At 39.6% G+C, this 22,654-nt stretch overlaps 1 protein-coding gene across 4 annotated transcripts in view; it reads left to right on the top strand.

The window, feature by feature from the left end:
• fndc1 (fibronectin type III domain containing 1) overlaps nucleotides 1-22,654 on the top strand; it is a 32,808-nt gene continuing 10,154 nt past the window's right edge. Inside the window, exons 1-14 of one of the 4 annotated variants that reach the window (XM_008397634.3) lie at nucleotides 1-418; nucleotides 10,021-10,212; nucleotides 11,420-11,488; nucleotides 14,890-15,129; nucleotides 15,300-15,398; nucleotides 15,983-16,100; nucleotides 16,240-16,427; nucleotides 16,841-16,948; nucleotides 17,653-17,841; nucleotides 17,938-20,517; nucleotides 20,693-20,808; nucleotides 20,904-21,015; nucleotides 21,306-21,632; nucleotides 22,278-22,352. In XM_008397634.3, the coding sequence (XP_008395856.1) occupies nucleotides 346-418; nucleotides 10,021-10,212; nucleotides 11,420-11,488; nucleotides 14,890-15,129; nucleotides 15,300-15,398; nucleotides 15,983-16,100; nucleotides 16,240-16,427; nucleotides 16,841-16,948; nucleotides 17,653-17,841; nucleotides 17,938-20,517; nucleotides 20,693-20,808; nucleotides 20,904-21,015; nucleotides 21,306-21,632; nucleotides 22,278-22,352 (4,486 nt within the window). In that variant the 5' untranslated portion in view covers nucleotides 1-345. Of the gene's footprint in view, nucleotides 419-10,017; nucleotides 10,213-11,419; nucleotides 11,489-14,889; nucleotides 15,130-15,299; nucleotides 15,399-15,982; nucleotides 16,101-16,239; nucleotides 16,428-16,840; nucleotides 16,949-17,652; nucleotides 17,842-17,937; nucleotides 20,518-20,692; nucleotides 20,809-20,903; nucleotides 21,016-21,305; nucleotides 21,633-22,277; nucleotides 22,353-22,654 lie in introns of all 4 variants that reach the window. The other 3 variants (XM_008397633.3, XM_008397632.3, XM_017302351.2) reach the window with 3 other exon arrangements.

Below are 22,654 nucleotides of genomic sequence, written 5' to 3'. Positions count from 1 at the left end.
GCAGCAGGGGCACCTGCAAGAATTTAAAGACAAGAGTACTGGCAGTGAAGGTTTATCGGTTCGTTATTTACCAAAGAAAAACAAGCGTTGTTTTTTTTATCTCTTTCTTTTAGTTGTTTGCCGTCTCTTTATCTTTCCCTCGTCAAATTTGTTCCTTTTGAATCGCACAACTTGAATTGCAACTTTCTGAAAGTTTCTGCAACTCATTTTTGTTCTAATAGATAAATCACACCGCGGGATTCAGCAGGGTTTCCATCTGCGGGAAGAAGAGGGAGGGTCGGCGCGTCCCTGCCCTCTGCATCCAGCTGTTCCTTCACTCCGCAGCTGCAGAGCGCCACATTTACAATGGCTGCAGCCGCAAGAAGGACGCTTCTGGCGCTATTCTTTACGTTTTGCGCTCCACAGTGCGGATGGGCAGGTAAGAGAAATTGTTTTATTGCCTTTTTTACGGGGGTGCAGGTGTTGCACTCAGTTGTGTACTGCTTAGCGGATGAGTTTGTGTTGCTTGTGCCTTTTATTTTTTTGGAGACTTATGCAAACAGTTTTTGTTCTCTGTAATAGATAAATTCATTATGTCTGTGCGTGATTGTTCAAGGTGATAATTTCTGCGTGGGGGGGAAAAAAAACGAGTGGACTACTTTTATTTATTATAATATTTAAGTTTTTATGCATTTGAAAATGGAAAACGTTGTTCGGAATAGTTTATATATTTTAATTTAAGTTTCAAAATCTGATGTAGGAGAGTACAGTTACTGAAAGCTCTAATCAATCTGTTTAAGTAACTGCAGTGGCTGCTGTGGTTAGGAGGTGACAAATTTCAGCCTACACCACAAAATACACTGATTAGGTCAAATTGTTTCCTTTAGGTGATTTTATGCCAGATTGGTGACTATTCGGGCTGAAAGTGGTGTGAAGTTTTTGTCCGTCACCCTTCAAATCTTTCATGGGTTATTTATTGTGAATGTGTTTGATAGCGAGCCCAACCCAAATGGTTTTAACACACAAGTCATTTATCAATTGTGCTGCACATTTTTACTTCAGTATGCACTAAATTGCAGTAGCAGACGTCTTAAAAATTTCTAAAGTGTTTTCCACAAAATCCATTTTCAGTAACAGAGCCGTACATTCTCCAGACAATAAAAATATCCTGAAAATAGAGAAGGAAAAAAAAAAGTCATGAAGCCCAGAGAGTATTAGACAGGAGGACGCTAATGCTTTTGGCTGGATTCAAAGACCATGCTCTCCTTTTTCCGTCCCTCCTTCTAAAGTATATCCAGCACACATCTTGTGAGCTGATCTGCGAGTTTCTATTTGTTCTGGTCTCAAAAGTGAGCATTTGGTGCATGAGATCAGCGCTTTCTCTTGAACAGATGCTCTTTGTTGTGGTCTTCCTTTTCTTTAGGTATTAAGTGTTGTCAATGAACCCTCATATGTTCTCCCACCTGAAAACAACTTAGCACATTTAGACTTCAACACTTCTGATCTGAACAACACAGTGCAGATGTTCAGAGTTATTGCTCCATTCGGTGCACTTGAGAATCCACTTATTAATTAAATGTGGGTGTAACTTATTGTTTTCTTATTCAGTTCTTCACAGGAGTATAGTAGATGAATGAAGGTATTGCAGAATATCCAGATGTTTTCAGGAGCCAGAGCCAACCCAATGTGGTGTTTCATTTGGGGTCCTACTTACCACCTATTACCCACCAGTCATCACAGCATCACTAATGTTGTTTATCAAATGTCCAAGCTTGATCAATCACAGTTTGTTCATTAAGTGTGCATTTAGCTAATTAGTGATCTAATTCCCCAAATTCATTACATCACAGAATATGAAAGCTGCAAATGAACTCTGGCAATAAGGATGCTTCTCAAATTTACTCAACAGCCGAATTCAACTTCATCTATCTTCACATTGGCCAGTTTCAAACTGATGTTAGTGTGGTGTTAGTTTTCTACTTGTAAGGAGGCCAAAAAGCATCATGTTGGTCTGATCGAACCGGAGCACTGTTTTTTTTCCCCCACACGTTTGCTGTCTGCTGTGTAGGTTGTGTCAAACTGTGTATTACTTTTTTTTATTTTCGTCTTTCTACTTTCTGCTTCTCCATGAAGACCGGATGTCAGTCTCCCACATGAGTTGTGGATTTTTGCAGCCCCTTTAGAGTTATAATGGGCCTCTTGGCTGCTTTTTTGATTAACGTCTCCCTCCGACTAGCTTCTCTGTTTCTGCACAGAAAGAGGGCTCCCACAACATGATGCTACCATGGCCATGTTTCACTATGTGGAGGTTGGGCTCAGAGTTATGTGCCATGTCAATTTTTTCTATCGCAGATGGCCTTACTCTGCATGTGGGCCGAAACATTGACATTTGGTTTCATCTGACCAGAAGGCATTTTCCAGCAACACAACTAGCATCTCCTATAAGTTGCGAACATTTGATATGTAAAGCTTTGTGCACTACAGTAGTTAACTAGTGAGAAAGTAAATATGTGACAGAGTTTATTGAATCTCTTCAGGTAAATAAATGACACTTGAAATTAAGGGTGTAGAATAGTTACAAATGCAGTTAAGGTGAGGTTGTTTCTCAGACTTTCTGATTTGATCTGACTGCTGTGTCTGCTGGGGAGAAGCCTTTTGCTTACAAGTAAACACAGAACATTTTCATTCAACCCCTACATTTATTTACAGTCAATTAGTGCATAAACTGTAAAGACCCAAGCAGCTACTACCAAACAGTTTTAAATTATGATGACTACCATAACTATTAAACTATAAAGATTGTATCTTTAATGGATTGGTGACCTGACAACTTGACTAATAACTACTGGGGGTAGACAAGTGCCCCCTTCACTTGTGTGTCACCTTCTGGGTGTTTACACCTCAGGCTGGCATTGCAAGGAACTGTGAAAATAGTTTTTAAAAAAAACAACAACAATGTCAAGTCTATCTGTCCAGCTTTACTCTAAAAGCTTATGGAAAGTTTGTGGAGAATAAGCGAGACAGAGAGTGTTTGGAAAGATGGGATCATGTTCTTGCAGGCAAATGGAATTTTATTTCACTGTTTCCCTTAACATGTTGGAATTCTGCAGGTACTTGGCATTTTGCAATGAAAACCTTCAGAATGAACAAAAATCATGAAAGAAAAGAGAGAGCGAGAGAACAGACTTTCTGTCATAACGTCTGCAGGCATGACCTCCATCTACACTTCCAAGTTTTTTCCACTGAATTAGGAAAATTCTAACACTGGCATCATTTCTGACCTGTAACCCCACCGCCCTGCTGCTTGGCTGCCTGTCGAAGCTACCAGTGCTGGCATGAGCAAATCCTGCGATGATGTCATCTCTGGGCGTCCTTCCAGCTATTCAAACAAGTACCACCTGGAAGATGAGCACACCTGTCAGAGCGTAACAAAGATCAGCCTGCTCAGGGTGCAGGCAGGCAGTTAAGTAGAGTGTCACCCTTCATTAGTGAGTAAATACTGGAAATGAGAGCAAACCGTTTTGACAAAACATACACTTGCTTGGGAAACTTGACTTTATCCGATAATTGTGGCGGCCTGCTTCTGCTTGAAGAAAAAATAAAGAGGAAATAAAAGTTTTAAAATGAAGTTTCCATCCGAAAATTTAAAAATGTTCTCAGTGCTAACTTTATTATAATAAGAGTCATTTCTGAAGCATGAACAAAACTCCTTTCCAGAGTTCAGCAGATTGACAAACTAAATCTAAATCAAAAATAAGCACCAACAAGGCATCCCAGAAACGAGTACTTTTTAGGTTATTCGCGCCCCTTCAACTATTTCACATTTTGTGACATCGGAACTACAAACGTCTTTGCTTGTGGAGATTTTATGTCACAGATTAACACAAAGTAGTTCACAGACATGAAGTGGAAGGAGAAACACACATAGCTTTGATCATTTTTTAATAAATGAAAGCAAATAAAGCGTAACTTGACTTTTTATTCTGTTGCCCTGCGTCAGAGCCGCATAGAAACAGCCTCTGCTGCAATCACAAGAACAAGTTTTCACACACCAGCTGTATGCATGTCTAACAATTCGCAGTGGAATTCATGAGAACAGCAATTTTCAAGTCTTACCTCATATTTTTAAATGGATTTGGGTTGTGACTTTATCAAGTTCATTCTTAATGCACTTAAATATATGTTGATCTAAATCCCACTGGAGCTCCAGCTGAATGTTTGGGGTTGTTGCGCTGTTGAACCTCTTCCTTGTTAGCCGATCTCTAACAGGTTCACTCCCAGGATCACCCTGTATTTATCTCCATCTGTGCTTTCCCGTAGTTCTTACCAGCATCCCCACAGTATAACGCTGCCACCACCATGTTAATATTCCACCCAAACACGGCACCAGACCACCTTCTTCCATGTGTTTTTGTCGCAGTTTGGAAGCAGGACTTTTTGAGGCATTCCTTCAGCAATGCTGTTTTTTTTTTCTTGATACTTTTACAGAAAATTAGTATTTTAAGTGAGCATGACCAAGAGCTCAAGAGTTATTATAGGGCTCCTGGCTGCTTCTCTGATTAATACTCTTGCCCATTCTGTCAGTTTAGGTAGACACCCATTTGTTGGTGGGTTTGTAGTTGTGCCATGTTCTTTCCATCTCTTGATGATGGATTGAAAAGTTCTCTGTGAGGCTTTAAAGCTTGATGTATTGTTTTATTACCCAGCTCTTCTTCGAGCTTCTCCACTACCACATCCCTGACCTGTCAGACGTGTTCTGTAACACTTAGATGATGTTTGTTCACTAAAGTTTTCTATTCAGCACATGTATTTTATATTGAGATTAAAATAGTCACTGGAAGATTCTGTTTACTATTTTTTTTTTCTCGTAATTTCTATTTAAGGAAACCCTGCAGATTGATTTGAGTCATTGGCTTGCAGCCTGCTGAAGCCTCCTTGGAGCCTCCTTTCTCCTCCTGAAATTACAAAGTGTACATATAAAAGTGACCACTGAGAAGTATAAAACGGGGGTAAGAGAAGTCGCACAATAAAAAACCTAAAACAACAGACTATGGTAAGAATCAGCATCTTAAGTGGCGTCAATGCACATCTCTGCCTCAGCAAAGAGGAGAGCATTAGGAAATGATTTTCAAACAGTGAGAGAAGCGGTATGTCTAATTTGCAGAGGTAGCTTATTCCATATCTTCTGAGCTGTAATAGAAAAGACACAACATCCCCTAAGCTTACTTTTGGTCTTGGAGCTCTGAGGAGGAGCTGATTACCTGACCAGAGGGAAAGACAGGGCATAAAAGGATTGAACAGCCCAGAGAGGCAGGATGGAGTAAGACCTTGGAGAGTTTAAAAAGCAAATAAAAGGAAAAAATGTTTGGGGAACCAGTGGAGAGAAGCTAAAATGAGGGTGATGGGCTCGTATTTACTCATGCAAGGCGAAAGACAGAGTAAGATTAAAGAGAGTTGATACAACTTCACAGCAAACATTTCAGAACTTTATAGAAACTTTTTTTTATGTGCATTATTTCAATTCTGCCTTACAAGTACTCATTTGTGTGTTCTGCCAATTAAATTGTGAAAATGTTCATGTGGGTGTAAATGCTTTTAAAATATGCTACATTTAGTCTCGTTATAATAAACTGTCTGATCACCAGCCCACTCCCACAACTAAGCACAGGATTAAGCAGGCATAGAGAAAAAAAATAAAATAAAAATCTGACATAGAAAATGGACGGATGTGCAGAAATGTCTAAACCATGTGGAAACAGTGGTAATACGGGAAGTCTGTTCTGCCTGTTGGAAAAGAATGAAGTGGAAATGGGTGAAATCTTCAATGAGGCATAAACTAAGAAAGATGAAACACAGGTGCTTTAGCAATTGGCATCAAAATTGCACATGTGGCATTTATAGTCAGCCAATACTCATAAAAAATGTTTGGAAAACTAGATGGATGCAGTGCAAACAGACTGCAGTCCATTTCTTGTCATAGACGTAGACAAAATATGGAACAGATTTTTTTTTTAATGTAATAAAGTAAAAAATGTAATAATGCTCACCCGGTGTGTTTTGTTTACAACTGGGGGGGAGCTCACAAATATCTCCAAAGTATCTAACAACACTTCAACTATGAGAATACCAGAGAAGTCGAAAAGGAGGCTTCATGGATGCAGAGCAGGACCAAAGAGGAGAGAGAGAAGGAAAAACTTCAAATTTTGTTGTTGATCGATCACAATATAATTTGGTCATAACCAAAACTCCAACGTTTCCCTTTCTGCTTTCTAACCATACAACCAGACAGACACTTAAAAAGGAGCAACAAAAGCAAATGAGGTGGATCAGCAAGGCTTTCCAACAATAGATGGGGTTATCACAAGCTACTGTGAAGCATCATCTTTGCTGCTTGGATTAGTCCCAATAAGCTGCTATCATGTTGTGACAATTAAGAGCCTTCAGTCAGGGGCTTCTTCAGGTTTGTTGCAAAACTGACTGACCACTGTTGATCCTTTCAGCTCCCAGCATCACCAAACACAGCAACTCGGATGAAATGACTTAGAATGTTTAATTTACCTAAGGGATTAATTAATAATTTTTGAATTTGTATTGATTTACTTGAGGAAAAACTTGAGTCTAACAGCTGTGTAAACTGTTTTTGTATTTATAAAACTTTTTTTTTTTTAGCTACTATCATGATGACTTTTGGATACAGTTGAGATAGCACACCAAATCAGTGTGTAGAAAAATGTGTGAAAAACATGTTTTGGCAGTAGCTTCAAAATTGACAGCCAGGTCTAACAATTTTTTCTTAAAGGGTGTGGACAGTGCAAAAGAGAGACATGGTGTCTCACTGGAAGTGATATGTGGAGAGTCCTTTGGGGTTTTATTCCACTGCCAAAAAAAGAAGGAAAGAGTTTTCTGTGGATAAAACATCATGGAAGTAGTTGGGTATTTTTTCTTTTCTAAGATACTTTTTGTTATTTTCCACTGCAGATGCAATTTTTATGTAGTTATACTGTAGCTATGTAAAATCTGCAAATCATTCAGAAACAAACCCTTGGTTAAAAAACACAGAAAATTTCCCCACAACCAAAAAATGCAATGAGTGTGACCAACTACTAGTATACTAATGGCAATATCTCAAATAAGAACTTGAAAACAAAGCTGTGCAGCTAAATCCATCCAATCAGATTGAAGGTCTAGCTTTTTAGTTTTTACCGTGATTGTTGAAAATGGCACCAAACATCAAAAAGTACACAAACACAGATTCCTGTGACTGAACGTGATTTGTGCAGCATCAGCATCGCTACAAAAAGATTACTGCCTTCAACTTACTCACATTCCTCATGTTGCAACCATAATTTTATTTGATGATGATTTTTTTTTCTGTTAGATCAAAATAATCAAGATGACTAGTGCATAATTGGGAAGTGGAAGAAAAATGATACATGACTTTAAATTCTTTTAACGATGAAAGTCTAAAAGCTGTGGTGGGCATTTACTCTGGCAGAGGCAAATCCAGTTTTACAAAATTATTATCTAATTTTATCACAAATAATCTGATCTTTAGGGATTTCAAAGAACTCTGTTGAATCCAGTTTCTAAAAAAAAAATTAAAAGCGTAAGGCACAATTTACTAACCAACCAAGACTTGGCTGGCCATGTAAACTTGATAGACTCGAGGAGAGCATAAAGTGGAGAACCAATAAAAAAGAACAATTTTGTTATTTGTTATTCAAGGTTTGACCAATGACAGAAAGCATAAACAGATTCCTTTATATTCCTGGTTCTTACAAAAATCTATGTGGAAGCAAAATGTGTTTTAAAAGGTTGATCATGACTTCTTCTGAGGTAACTGAAGGGTCAGTGGGATTTTGTGGCTGGGTCAGAGGGTTCTCTTTTAAAATCTCACTGCAGCTGCACAAGCACCAATAAATTTCAGAACTACAGCAGTCATTTGACCTCAGGCCTGAGCTGCTCAGGTTTCTTGTGCCAAAGTATTCATGCACCTACACGTGCCTGCCGGTCTGTCTGCGGGTCATCAGGTGTGCATGTGTGCTGTATCAATCTAACCTACACACAAGGTTATAAAATGGCACACCCTGAGTTCCTGTCTACATGCTTCGCATACCTATGACTTTCCCCCATCAAGTTCAATCACTCTTTATTTGTGCTTTTGTATCAGTCACAAACAGAGCAGAGACTATTTTAAAGTGTTGCTTTTGTCTCCTGTAGCAACGGCCTGCAGCCAAGCCCTCCGCTGTCAGACATTAATGCGACATCTCCTCAGTTAACTGCTTCCAAAAATGTTTGTAGTTGGAAGACAAGCATGCATTCGCAGAGTTTGGAGGAGTCTTGATTTAATTAGACATATTAGCCTTCCCCTTGCATCATACATTTTCCAAGGAGACCGAGAGAAAAGTTTGGACAGAGGAGTAGATACTTGTATGTGTAATAAGACAGGGTTACTGGAAACAGAAACGACTGAAATGCATCCAAAGGTGTGCTAGAGGAGAGCGACTCGAACAGCTGGTGAAGCCCCCCCAACCCACCTGCAATCCTTAATGAATAAGTAATTAGGCAAGAAGTTCTGCTTTATTTTTATTTTCTTTTACTGCTTCATGTACATTTTAGTCTCAGATCTATAGGGAACAGGGTGACAGGGAACAAAAAAAATATGATAAGGGGATCCTTCAGCACTAAAGCTCCACAAAGCATCGGAGTTCAATAAAGTTCCCCAAACAGGAAAACACCTGTAAGCAAGAGACTTTGAGATGCTTGTTATGAGGCACAACAAAAGCAGTGATTGTGAATCAGAATACTGGAAAACATGTTAAAGTTTGAAAATGCTTAAAAAATTCACATCCCAAACGATAAAGCTATTGTTTATGCATTTAAAACTAAACAATGAGACTCACAAGACTTTTAAGTTCTCCATGAATTGCATAAATGTTTTGGTTTGTTCTCACTGCTCTCATCGGTTGGGGTTTCCAGCAGCATCTGGAGCAGGGAGCTGATTTTACTCAAAAAAAAAAAAAAAAAAACCAATGCATCCCACCTGCACTCGATCAAACGTCTTACAGATGAAGTCAGCAGGCCGGATCACTCAAAGTGGAAAATTTGGCCCAGATTTTGTATTTTTGAAAACCAAGTGGAAACTGAGCTAATGAGAGAATAATCTCCACATGAAATCTTTAATGTACAAATGTATGTGTCGGATATGAACGGTTTGAACTTTGTGCGAACTGGTGTTCAGAGGTAGGCAGCGTTTCTTCAAAATAATGCACAATTGAACTGAAAAAATAGTCATCCAGAACAGTTACGTTTCATCCCAGATGTATAATCAATAGAGGTTCAGTTGACATATTTGCACACTAGCTGAGGACTTGAAATGGGAACTGAATTTTACATTTATCAAAATAACTTGTGCGGCCAAACTATCATGTAAAATAAAAGTTTCTAATTTCTTCATGATTGACTCATTGGAATGGTGTGCTATATTTAAAGTTAATTGCAAATCATATCAAGGTTTTTCAGAGACCTGAAGTGATATATATATATTTTTTTGCATGGCTTATAGTGTCAGTGTCATTTTCATTTGTTGATTCAGACGGGTTTCAAGCATTTACGTAATTTCTGAAGCCTGAAACCAATTGAGATTGTTTATTTTCTATATCTCCAAACCTCCCAGAGATGTTTTAACAATTTATTTCAAACTAAATACATGATTTCATTCTGAAGTGAAAGCTCCACAGTCAATAGGAAAAAGGAAGGTTTCTTATTGTCCAGAACTTTCAGCATTCAACCATGTCTGCAGTTGTTTATGCATCTGATTAGTTGGTATTTCCTAAGGCTGCCTCCATGAACGTATCTCTCTACATTTAATAAAGAATGATAAATAAATTGGAAACTGTTGTGAAGTTAGGATAGAAAATTGGATTTCAGAACCAATACAGTATGTTTTAAAAACAAAAGGTTATCACATCCGTCACGATGCTACTGTTTAGGGCAAATTTAGTTAGTCAAAAATGATTTTAAAATCTTGTTTTGCAGCAGAAAAAACTCTGCGGCCTCAAAGCGGGAAGCACACAGCTGCAGACAAAGTCTTCAGGGAGAGCTGGGAGCCTTCGATCCATCTGGATGGAAGACCCGTGGACCGCTTCGTCTTCAACTCCAACAAACCCAGCAGGTCCCATCGCTTCACTAAAGTGAACAAAGAGAGCCGTCCACATTCAGTGGAGGATGTAGGTAAGACGAATGAAGTTTAAATGAGGCATTGTCGACAATGTGAGATAGTTAGTTGATCCTAGCAATGAAAAACTGGAGTGAATGTCCAAATATTGATACTGAAAGGAAAATAAATGAGACATTTTTTCTTTATTCTTAAATCTTGAGTTCTCAAGTTCAACAGTGATAAGAGGACAAGCAAATTTATATGCTCAGTCAACACAAGAAGTTGAGGAGAAAAAAACACACACACTAGAGTGCATATGTGATTGATTTATTTTCAGTGGATTAGTTCATAATTGGACGTACTTTCGAGAAGGTTTGCCAGAAAAAACAAAGTTGGATCATGACTTATATAAGTGATCAACAGCCATCGGCTTAGTGCTTATCTTAGACCTGCAAAGGAATATTTATCTCCCCATCCTGTAAAGGATATTTTGGGCTCTTGGTCCTCCCACACAAAAACCAGTAGTCTGCATTGTTGAGACAGCGTCGTCTGCTTTTGTCATTATTCCATTTGCACCAGTCTTTGACAGCTCAGAGCCAAACTTCATGAGCGACGCAAAGTCTGCAGAAAGCCGTTTTTCGAGCCCGGCCCTACTCTTATAACTCAATCCTCTGTGTTGTGGTGACTTGTTATGAGCGTGTGTGGTCGTGGAAGTGCTGCACGGTAGTGAAGTCATGCATCTTCATGTATTGTGTCTCTAGTTTGTTGAAAACAGCAACTCAACTCCAGATGCCTTTTGGTTTGTGTGTGCTACTCAGTGTACGTTGTGGCAGTCCTTGCGGTCTTTCCAGCTCCGGTGAGGTTCGCCATAAATCTTTGGCAACTGGGCTGAAGTTTTAGTGCTGCCTCTCCAGAAATTCCTCTGGGTCCATATGCTGTTCTCTTAGAAGCATGAAAGCTACATTAGTTACCATAAATAACCCCGCTCTCTTTGCTTCCACATCATTAATATGTCTGGCCAGCCACTGCCGGAGCAAAGAAAAATTAAATAAATAAATAAAATAAGTTGACTTATTATGGGCAAGAAGAAGCAAGATGGAGAATAATGGAGAGAGGACATTAGAATAAACATTCCACTTTTTTCAGTATCTCATAAAAGGAATTGACCTGCTCACCAGAAAAGAACAACAGGCAGTATACTGATTAGATAAGGTTAGAGAAATGTTTTGTTCTGCGACTGACAGCATAACAAATACAGTCAGTTTCTTCTTTGCATTTCAGACCCAGAGTGGATCAATCTGGACGGATTTGCTGTGTTGAGTCATGCTCCTGTGAACAACGCATCAGCAGGTAAACTCTACCTCAAAGAAGAATTGTTTGCACTGGTCACTTTATTAGGTGCATTTTGTTCAACTGCTTTTCTTTAACGCAGAAGCACTAATTGCATTTGTCCATGTACAAAAATGTGGTGAAGATTACTTGCTTAATATCACAACAAGCATCAGAAGAGGGAAGAAAAGGGTTTTAAGTGACTGTGAATGTATCATGGTTGCTGGTCAGAAACTGCTGATATACTGCAGTTTTCATAAATAGTACAGACATTACAGAGAATGGTCCAAAGAGAAAATATACTGAGTGGAAATTGTGTTGACCAAATGTCTTGTCAGATGTCTAAATGATTGAAAGACTACAGTAGTTACAACAAGGGTATGCAGTATATCATCACTGGATGTACAACGCTTCAAACCAGATGCATTGAAGCAGCTAAGGAACACACCAAATATCAGAAATCTCTTTTTCAGCTGTGAGATGTAAGACTTTAGGTTCAAAATTTGGCTTGAACTCCATGAAAGCTTAGATTTACTTATGCCACCTTGCATCATTGGCTCAGCTCGGCACTGGAGGTGCCTCCCACTTCATATCCTCTGACTCGTTGTTTCCTATATTTTTAACCAGGTATATTTTCCCTTTGGGTCATCCAAAATTTAACATCGAGTAAGAATGTGTGGTAATGGTATATGCTATATAAATGACATCACATTTCCTTTACAATGATCTCAGTCGAAGGCAAACTGGTGTGAAATTTAGTAGCAGGCATATGTGCTGCTTGCTTATTGTCACATTAACATCTGTAAGGAACCTGTGGAACTCTGATGCAGAAGGTTATAACCCCCATTCATCAGTGCTTTGAGGGTAAATTTGCGTTCTTTTTATTTCCATTTGTTTCAGATAATAGGAACTTGTTATTGGAAGACTAACATGACCAGACAGATGTTCACACTGTTCCGGTTTGGTTTCTCTACATGTCTTACATCTTTGGCTTTTGAAGGGATTATAGGAACCACTTTTAGTTTTTCATTGGGAGGAGCAGAGAATCAAGAATCACATTTCAGTCTTTAGTGTTAGTAAGGCTAACCGAAATGCTTTTCTGTGGGCGAGTGTTGTTGCACAGTTTTGCTTTAGCGGCTTTAGTTAACCAACTGCTGGGTTCATGTCAAAGTAATGTTAGACAAAAAAATGTTTATGACACTAATTAATGGTTAAATAGTAAGAGATACTGATGCCGTAACAGTAAATAACTCAGGCTAGGAAGAAGGGCAAATGCATTATTTAACGATGGAGGGTTTATTTTGTCCTTGGATCCTAGAAAAACAGATCAGCATAATCATAAATTGTAATTATGTTTAATCACCTTTTAAGAAAGCTAATCTGAGAATATGCCCCCAAAGAGATGCTTACGTTACTCTTTTGCAGATTTCAGTAAAACAAATGATAGAATTTACTTTTTTCATTTTAGCTGAGAAAAGGAAACAACTTCTGTGTTCAAGGAGAATCACATCCAGGTCCGGTTGGTCCAAATGTACCACTGACCCTGTGCTTTGAAAATATCCAATGTTAATTCATATCACCAATTCAGAAGAGCTAAAAAAAAAACCTTGCATCACAATGACATCCAGTGTCACTGTAATGCATTGGATGCATTATAATGGATCCAGTGCATTATGTAATATGTATCAGAATATATTTTTGATCAAATACATTCAGAAACCGATAAAACTAAAATGCCAAAAGTTAAGCTCATTTATCAGGTCAGCTGCAGTAAATGTACTGTGCAAATGTAAACTATCAATTGGATGCTACATGCTCATCTGGATAGTTTGGCTTTTTAATGTTTCAGATTATGTGCCAAACTAATCACTGGTGGCAAACCACTGGTAAATAATTACTCATTCATCATATGTCATCAGTGTTGCGTACTTTATGTGCAGTTGTTTTGTTCCCCTCTTGGCCCATTAATAATCTATCTTGCCATATAAACCTCAACTGATTATCTGGGCATGTAGGAAAACTCCTTAGCAGAAAATTGTTTTTGGAGCTGAACCTTTGGGGAAAGTGAGCAACACACTGTATCCTGAGACCTAAATCTTGCAGTTTAACATTTGCAATATTTAGGTTGTTTTTGGATTTGGTGAAATGTCATGGACAGTAGTTACAGCCAGATAGTTTTTGAAAAGCCCCAAGGCAAAGAAAACTCATCTCATAAACATCTGATGCCAAACTGACTGAGGTGGCTCTCGCCGCTGAGGCAACAGTAGTATTGTCATGCCAGCTTTGCCACACCCTAAGCCATCAAGGCTAAAAAAAGAAAAAGAAAGAGATCAGGAATTAAACGCACTTTTGGAGTTAATGGTTTGTTTGTCAGCGCCAAACTATGCAGTGTGACAAATAACCAGAGAAAGAGAGGATGGCAATCTGGAAGTTAGCTGATGAAAACCACCTGATTCTGGTTCTGGTTTTAGAGAATAAGTGCCATCAGAGATGTTGGTAAAGTCAGGATTAAATATTTAATGACGCATTGGCTTATGGTATACTATAGGCTTCTTTAACATAGTATTTTATTTGTCTTTCAATAAAGAGGTTATGTTTCTATAGGTTGATATGTAAGACAGCAAAATATTCTATGGAAAAATCAGCTCAGCTGTGCTGGCAGGAAATGCGACATACAGACACCAAAAGCATAAAACAGTATTCCAGTTTGAAACACATTGAACAATCTATTTTCTGGACATCTTTGACTTTGGATAAATACATTGATTTTCACCTGATACCCTTTTGTTTTTCTTCAAATGTCACCTGTCATGTTTGCTGACTTGACACTATCCATCCTGTTCTGCATTTCCTTTTTTGATAGGACATTTGCTTTCATCTTCTTTTTCCTCTGATTACAATAATGAGGAAATGTTTATGAAAGAGTAGAAAAAAGAAAACAAGAGTAAGAAAAGTGGAAAGTTTTTTTATTTTTCATGCGTCTTCTGGCAGGTCTTTAGCTTACCACTTCATCAACCAGATGATCCCCTTCATCGGCCAAAAAGAAGGAGATTGTTTGGGAGTGAGAGTCAATGTGTAAAAGATTTCCCAAAGCGCAGTGGCTACTAGGATTAGTCACAAATTTAAAGCAGAACAGCAGAAGTTGGGACAGATGACAGGAGGACACATTGTTACTCTACATCTTTTCCTTTTAGTGTAAATGACTATGTTTACGGTGACCTCAGGATGAATGGAATATGTGTGTTTAATAATAAGCAAATGTGTAGTGAATGGAACAGAAGGTGCAGTCATTTTCCATATTAGAGTCTCAAGAAGGCCTCAGAGGGAAGTTCAAGTCAGTGCTCTGCATGGAACTAAGTTACGAGGACTCAAAGGTGGGATGAACTCAAGTGCTCTTTCTAAAGTTCATTATCGTCCACCAGCAGGTTTTGTCAGGACGGCAGTCAGAAGCAACTCTGCTGCAGCACGGAAGACCAGGGTGGACAGAACCACTCAGCCTGCGGGTGCGGCCTTCACCAGGACACACAGGAGGGCGCCTCAGTCCTCCTCGGGCCCAAGACAGCCTGAGAAAGCTTTGCCAGGAACCCCGCTGTTAGAAAGAAGACGCCAGCAGCGAACCAAGCCTCAGGCCGACCAGAGAACCCGACAAGCACAAAAACTCAGTAAGAGAACCTACATTTTGTACAACTGATAACCAGGGATTGTTTTGTTTTGTTTTGTTTTGTTTTGTTTTTTCTGTGATAAGATTGCTAGGTAAAAAAATTTTTTTGGGCTATCTTTAGTGTTCATAGTGTAAACCCTGGCCGTGCCTGGTATCCTTTTCTATTCATAGCATCTGAGTCCGTTCATGTGGTGTCACTGCAGGCACAGAAGGCCCTTGGGCAGAGTCTACCCAACAATGGAGCAGCTACAGCCAAAACTTCCCCACCAGGTACCCAGATTAAGCTCATTTAGAAAACCAAGCAGAAGTATCCATACCACTTGAACTTCTTTGTCACAAAAACCACAAATTTTATGTCATTTATTAGACCAAAACAAAGCAGTCTTTTGCAAATTTTCACCAAAGTGCCTTGCATTTTGTTCCACAGATCTTCACATCAACTCTGACCACCAGGAAGCTGCCAAGACTGCTTTTATTTCCTATGCATGACTTTTTTCACGAAGGCCTGGTTTATTTTATCTGAGCAAAGACCCCTATTTCAAACAGCTACTGTCTGCCTTGTATGTCTAGAGGCAAACCACAAACAGAAGTTATTGTTGCTGTCTTTCGACATAGGCTTTTGTCGTGCTGTTCGTCGTTCGTCTATAAAGAACAGATTTATGACGTGCTCTCTGTTAGTCTTCTAGAGTAACCATTACTCTTTATCGAAATAAGATCATTTTCGTTTGTGGTTGTGAAAAGACAAAATGTGAAAAGTGCCATAAATACTTTTGCAAGTCCCTATGGCAAGTAAATGAGCTTGTTTGCACCTAAACATGTTTGACTTGATGTCTGCGAAACTGTGTGTTGTTTAGAGCCTCCTGAATATGAGGCCCAGGACATCAGTGTGAGGGTCATGTCTGCAAAGTCAGTCCTCATCTCTTGGGTTGACCCAGCCGTTGAAATGAGTAAAGTCGACCCCGGGGCATCCAGGTGGGCTTTTAAAAACTGTTGCTGTGTATAACCTCCATTTATTTTATTTTTTTTAAACGACAGACAAGAATTTGAGGCAGAAAATGAGCTGAAATGTACCCTCATTGTAATAGAGCATCTTCATGTACTCTTTAATCAGATCATACACAGTCAGGTTCAGGGAGAAGGGAGAATCGGCACGCTGGGAGTACAAGGAAAGCAACCAGAGAAGAATAATGATCGACACCCTGTCCGCTGACGGCATGTACGAGTTCTCTGTCAGGATCTCTCAAGGAGGAAAACAGGGCAAATGGAGCGTTTCAGTATTTCAGCGGACTCCCGAGTCGGGTATGTATTGTCACAGCATTTGCTAAAAAAAAAAAAAAACCCTGTTAAGCCTTTTCTCCTTTTTCCTTCATGCTACACCTCATTACTATTGCCGCATACAAGTCTCTTGATATACATTTCTGGCTGCAGCTCTGTCAGAGTTGGAGCGGTTCTGCTATGTCACAGGAGCTCCTGAGCTGTGGTTCACTGGAATGTCAGAATTTATTGCCTGGCTTCCAGTTCAGATCTGCATCTGCAGCTCCATACAAACTGCCATGGGACATTTTCTGTCCATATAAGGCAGCTGTATTTTGTTCAGTCCAAGCTATACTTTCTCACACACTTCAGAAACCTGCTTTGACCTTTCATGCATCACGTTCTTCTGCTTTTTTCGCTCCTGATTTTATTTTATTTTATTCTCCACTCTTTCACAGCGCCATCTGGGCCACCTGAAAATTTTGAAGTCAAGCCACTAAGAGGAAAAGGAACTGCTGTGATTGCAACTTGGGATCCTCCAGAAGAACCAAACGGAAGGATAAGAGGTCAGGCTGGAAAGAAAGGCCATATATAATTTTATTGAATCTCTGCTGTCCTTTGGCATTACTTTTATAACCATGTGGATTATGGGTAAAAATTGTTAATCTGAATTTGAAATTCTCTTAATGAAGCTAATTTCATCAAGTGAGACATTTAAAAAACTTATAAATGGATTCAAAGTCTGTATAAGTCTGTATTACACACAGCAGATTGGGATCATTTTACATACATGTTTAGTAAGATTGACAATAATACAACGCAGCGCCATAAAAGCTACTATAGTTAGATGTAATAGTATAATATTTGTACCAGAGTCAAGACATTGTGGCCCACTTTACTCTACTTTTGTAGGTGTAGGGACATCAGGAAAGGGATTAGTTTGTATTTGGATGAAAAAGGTCAAGATACTTTAACATTTTTGCATCTAAGAAAACATTTTAGAAACATATTTTTATATTTTTTTTTTATCAGCTAGAGAATTATTTGAATTCGTAAACAATGACACTTTGAACCTACATGATTATAACTGAACAACATTTTTGTGTAACTCTTTTTGAGGTTTCATATGACTAATCTGAATTCACCTCAGTTGACTGAACTTTTCATTGATCGGATCACCAAGGCTGGAAACTCCTTTTGTTCTGGATTTTAAAATCGGAGGGATCTTTTAAAGCTTCATGCTGAATGTTTGTGCTTTCTGTCCACACAGAGTATATTTTGTCCTATGCCCCTGCTATTAAACCATTCGGGATGAAAAGCATAACATATCGGGAGGGCACCACCAAAGCCACCATTGATGGCCTGACACCAGGAGAGCGTTATATTTTCAAGATCAGAGCCACCAACAGGAGAGGAATGGGACCACAGAGCAAGGCCTTCAGTGTTGCCATGCCACGGTGTAAACACATTTGACTCTACATAATATATGCATGCATTTATCCTTGAAAATCGCACATCATAACTCCTTGATCGTTTTCACTTTTGTCTCTGCCAGCCAGTGGTACAACCTCTTCACTTTCAAAAACCAAGGACACTCCGACAACTAGTAAACCTATAATCGAACAGGATACTGATAGGAAATCCGACCTCGAGCCCACAGAGGTGCCTGAGGGTCCAGTTACAACCCCAAAGCCACACAATACCAACAGACGTGTCCGTCCACTTTCCCAGACACGTTCTTATCACAGTATCTTCTCCTCTATCAGGGGTTCAGTCAGGAACACAGCAAACAGAGGCTTAACAAGAGGAGCAGAGAGAGAACATGAAGAACAGGTAGATGACAAAAAACCCACAACACCATCTCCTGTAGTAGAAACAACTACAGTTGTGCCAGAGACAAAAGAGCTGGACAACGATGTCTCCCCTCTGTCTGAGGAGGAAGTCGATTATGATGTTGAGCCCCTCACTACAGAAACACCCAGCCTGAAGGTTTTGACACCCTCCCCGACCAAATCTGCATTTAAGCGTCCTTATCGACCAAATAGAAGGCCAATCAAGATCAGGGTCCACCAAAAAACTGGATCTAAAAGTACTTCTTCTGTGTCATCCGCTGATTCATCTTCATCATCCTCAACTTCATCCTCATCATCCTCTGCAACATCCCCAGTTTCCTCCTCTTCTGAGAACTCGTTTTCTTCTTCCTCCAGATTGTCATTGTCCCACACTTCATTATTGCCTTCCTCGCATGTTCCAGAATCAGAACCAAGTAAAAAGGACAGCATCGAGTCAACAAACCACGAGACCGCAAAAATACACCAAAAACCCGACCTAACTTCAACTAGAAACAGTTTAACACACGGAAAGCCCTTGGTCGTTGTCAATTCGCAGGAGACAGAGTCTGCACTGACAGATACCAGCTCTTCCATGGCAGAGCGCAGCAGTAACGCTGGCTCTCGTTTTGGTTCAAGATATGGTCATGGACGACGACAGCCTGGATCTTTCTTTAGAGGGAATTCAACTCGATTGCTAAATGGCTATAAGCCAGCTGTGACCACTCAGTTTCATCTACCAAGCCGAAGTAAGAATCAGGTGATATCAAATACAGGTAGATCAGATAAAACCCAGTCTACATTAACAGAAAGAAGTCAAAATCAAGAAACCTCAAATCCTTCTGATCCAAAATCATCCATGTCAACTTCAAGAAGCACACTGGACAGTCACACAACATCAGACTTATCGGTTTTTGACAAATCACAGCCCACATCAGAGTCAAGGTCTCACGACTCTAAAATATCACAAGACAGTCAAGCATCCACATCACATGGTGGTCCAATCCACAATTTGAATAGAGATACATCAGATTCTTCTCAATCGGTGTCACAAAGACATAGTTCTTCAACTTCACAAAACAACAAAAACTCACGGGGTTCAGACACATCATCTAATCGAGACATTTCTCCCAGCAAGAGAACTGAAAACACTGACTACACTAATAAAGATGATATAGAAAGTAAAGCTGAGGGGTCAACTTTGAACTCCAGAGCTCAAACCACACAAGACATTAGGGAAGAAGACAGACAAGATGAAAGTAGTAATAAAAAAACTGTGGGTCCTCGTACAAGAATTAGCTCTTCGTTTGCCGAAAGATTTCCTTGGCTAGCAAGTCAATATCCAGGCAGATTTACCTCGAGTTCAAGGACTTCATATCCCCGGCAGGATGCCAGGACTCCTTTAACAAGGGTGTCATCATCTGTTGGTGCTGGGAGACCACTCTTAAGAGAGACACCAACTAGGGTTTCAGGGGCAGCTGGAGCTTCAGGAGTTTCTTTAAAGCAAGAGACCACTGAAGATCTGAAGATCACATCCAGACCTGATTCATTGAAAAATAGTGTTGTACTGAACTCTGGGAAGTCTTCTTTGCCCAATCAACATGCCGTAACTGGTGACACCAGAAATCCAGCAACAGTTTCTTCCTCTGAAACATTAATGTCTTCAAATTCTGGCTCCCTTTCGCTTGAGAAATCAAGTGCATTAAGAGACTTCAGTGAGGTCACCCATAAAGAAATATCTAAGAGTGAAGATAATATGAGGGAAAATGTTGATACACTGAGTACAGAGAGGAATGGGAAGCTGACAGATCAAACATCTGTCCAGACAAATCCTGCTTCACCATCTGTCCATAGACATGAAGAAAACAATGAGAGCGTGGCTACAAAAGAAACTTCGTCCAGAGCAAGAGCGGGAACTTCTACTGGAATAAGTCCAAGTATTCATCGTTCTGGCGTAGGAACGAATGGGAGGGTACGGTCTTCTCTGTTAGCGAACAGGCAGCTTGCTGGATCAAGGTTTTCTGTCAGACCACATCTAGTGCAGAACTCTCGGCTTGGTGGGTCAACACCCGACTCATCTTCAACTTCTTCCTTAAACATGCCCAAACCAGTCCTTACCTCTGCCAGTGACGCTGATCGTGATGCTACTGTGAAAGATACAGAATTAACTGGTGGAAACACACATTCCGGATCGTCTTTACCTTCATCCAGAGACACTTTTAGGAATCAGGGGGGTAGGACTCGCTATCCCATAGTCAGAGGGAGCCCAAACAATGGAGGACGATTCAAGCCAGGCAATGGAAACGGTAAAGTCTTTTGGTATTTGTATGTGTTTAAAAATACTGTTTGTGCTATTTTTAAACCCTGTTTCACTTTAAATGTATAGGAATGTACTTGAACTAAAGGTTAATTTCTAAATGATAAAGTGTGTTAAACTATAATGATTATAGTAAGCTCTGCCTCCAATTTTTTAACTGGTAGGTAAAAATGGAAAGCCCAATCTGACGGCAAAGAATGGAAAAGACACCACTTCCACTCAGGGAAGCAATAAGGCTATTGGACACAAGTTCATCACTGGGCCGGATGGAACCAGATGGGTAACAAACTTCTGTGGGCTTTAGTGAACTCTTATTTCCCATCTTGGTATACATCAAATGTATGCTTTGGTAAAAAAAATAAAAATTCTCTGCAGGTGGTTGACTTGGAGAAAGGCGTTCTCATGAACCAAGATGGGCAAGTTCTTCAGGACTCACAAGGCAAAGCCAAGAGAGTTGTCCTTGGAGAAGATGGACGCACCATTTTTGGTAATATACTGTAGATATTATTTTGTTGCTTGTTTTTCATTTAAGTATCATATAAACCTCAAAGATCTGAGAAATTTGTACCAATTCAAACTACTGTGATTTGGTGCAAACCAATCACAAGTCTCTGAAAACAGCTTTTAAAGCTGTTTATACTTATAACCAGCTTTGGTTTTCCATGTTGATTGCATTTATTTTACAACATGAGTGTAGAGTCTTAAATGTGATACAGTTTTTACATTTGAAACTTCTAAAAAGACACTCTTCTCTCCTCCTCTATCATATGCCACCAGACCAAATGGGTAGCCCCCTCGTAAGCCAGGAAGGTATTGCTTTGTTCGGTCATGGCAGAGACAGCCAGCCTGTGGTCAACCCCAAAGACAAGGTCCTTATGATTGGAGGAAAACCTGTTCTTGGTTTGGATGTGCCTCCTCCCAAAACTTCAACCACCACTACTTTGGCTCCCACTACCACCTTAGAACCAACCGCAGATTGGACCATGGAGGATTTTAGCACTGCACTGCCCTACCCAACCTGTCCACCAGGAACTTTCTCCAAAACAGATGAATTTGGATATCCAATTCTTGATCCAGAAGGAATTTTGGACTGCTATCCTGAAGGTGAGGACATTAGGGTCAATGCAGGTACATTGACAAGAGATGTCTTAGTAAATTATCTTGTTGCATTAGTCAAATATCACACACTGACAACATTAACAGATTTTTTTGACCAATTGGAAGTCAAATTAATCACCAAAAATAATAAGCATACAAAAAGTATGACTTCACTCAGTTGAACTTGAAACCACCCAGGCCAAGACTGTGAATGTTTCCTGTCTGTATCCACAGAGTCCCATTACTGTGTGTATTAGTGTGTGATCTGGTGTGTGTATAACAGATCTGAGTGCATTTAAGTAAGACCACAGAAGCCACATGTAAGTCTCTGCATGTGGAAGCTGGCTACGGTCACAGCACAGACTGGTTAAACGCTCTACAATCTTTCAGTTGCACATTGTCATTGGTGTGACAATACGCCAAGAAACAAGCATAAACATATAACAGGACTTTCCTGTTATGTACTGCATATTTGTATAAAATCTAAGTCTGGATTAATTACAATAAATGCAATTACATCACATAGAAACAAGTCAAATAACAAGCGCAAAGCTGTTTTTAAATGAAAACATATTTTGTTATTATTATTGGTTCAGAAACTTTAAATCAATTGTGAGATTGATGTTGCAGCTTGTTCTACTTCTCTGACAGAGGAATCCTCAGGGATGGAAATGGATCCTATGCTTACAGTGGTCATGATGCCTGATGCTTTAAATCTTGACAAAGGTATTGGCTGCGTTTGGCTTCGGACCAATCTACCACAGGGCTTGAATTGACTAATTGCACTGCATGATTCTTTGTTTGTTGTCTGTCACACAATTCTCTTTTAATGATTTGCCAACATCTCCCTTCTCCACTTTGTTGACCTTTCCTGTGGTCTTCATTTATTTATTTATTTTATTTTATTTTTTCGTGAAAGCATTTTGCTTGATCAAAGTTCATCACTATGGTCCTGGATCACATCCACTATGGCCTGCTTTGAATCACTTTTTACTCCAAAAGCCTCACGTTGTTCCTAAGCTAAAATG

This window comes from Poecilia reticulata, chromosome 21 (assembly GCF_904066995.2).
Source record: "Poecilia reticulata chromosome 21, P_reticulata-male-v2, whole genome shotgun sequence".
NCBI classification, from domain to species: Eukaryota; Metazoa; Chordata; class Actinopteri; order Cyprinodontiformes; family Poeciliidae; genus Poecilia; species Poecilia reticulata.
Note: the sequence above shows the minus strand (reverse complement) of the source record. Positions and strands in the feature narration are given on the sequence as shown.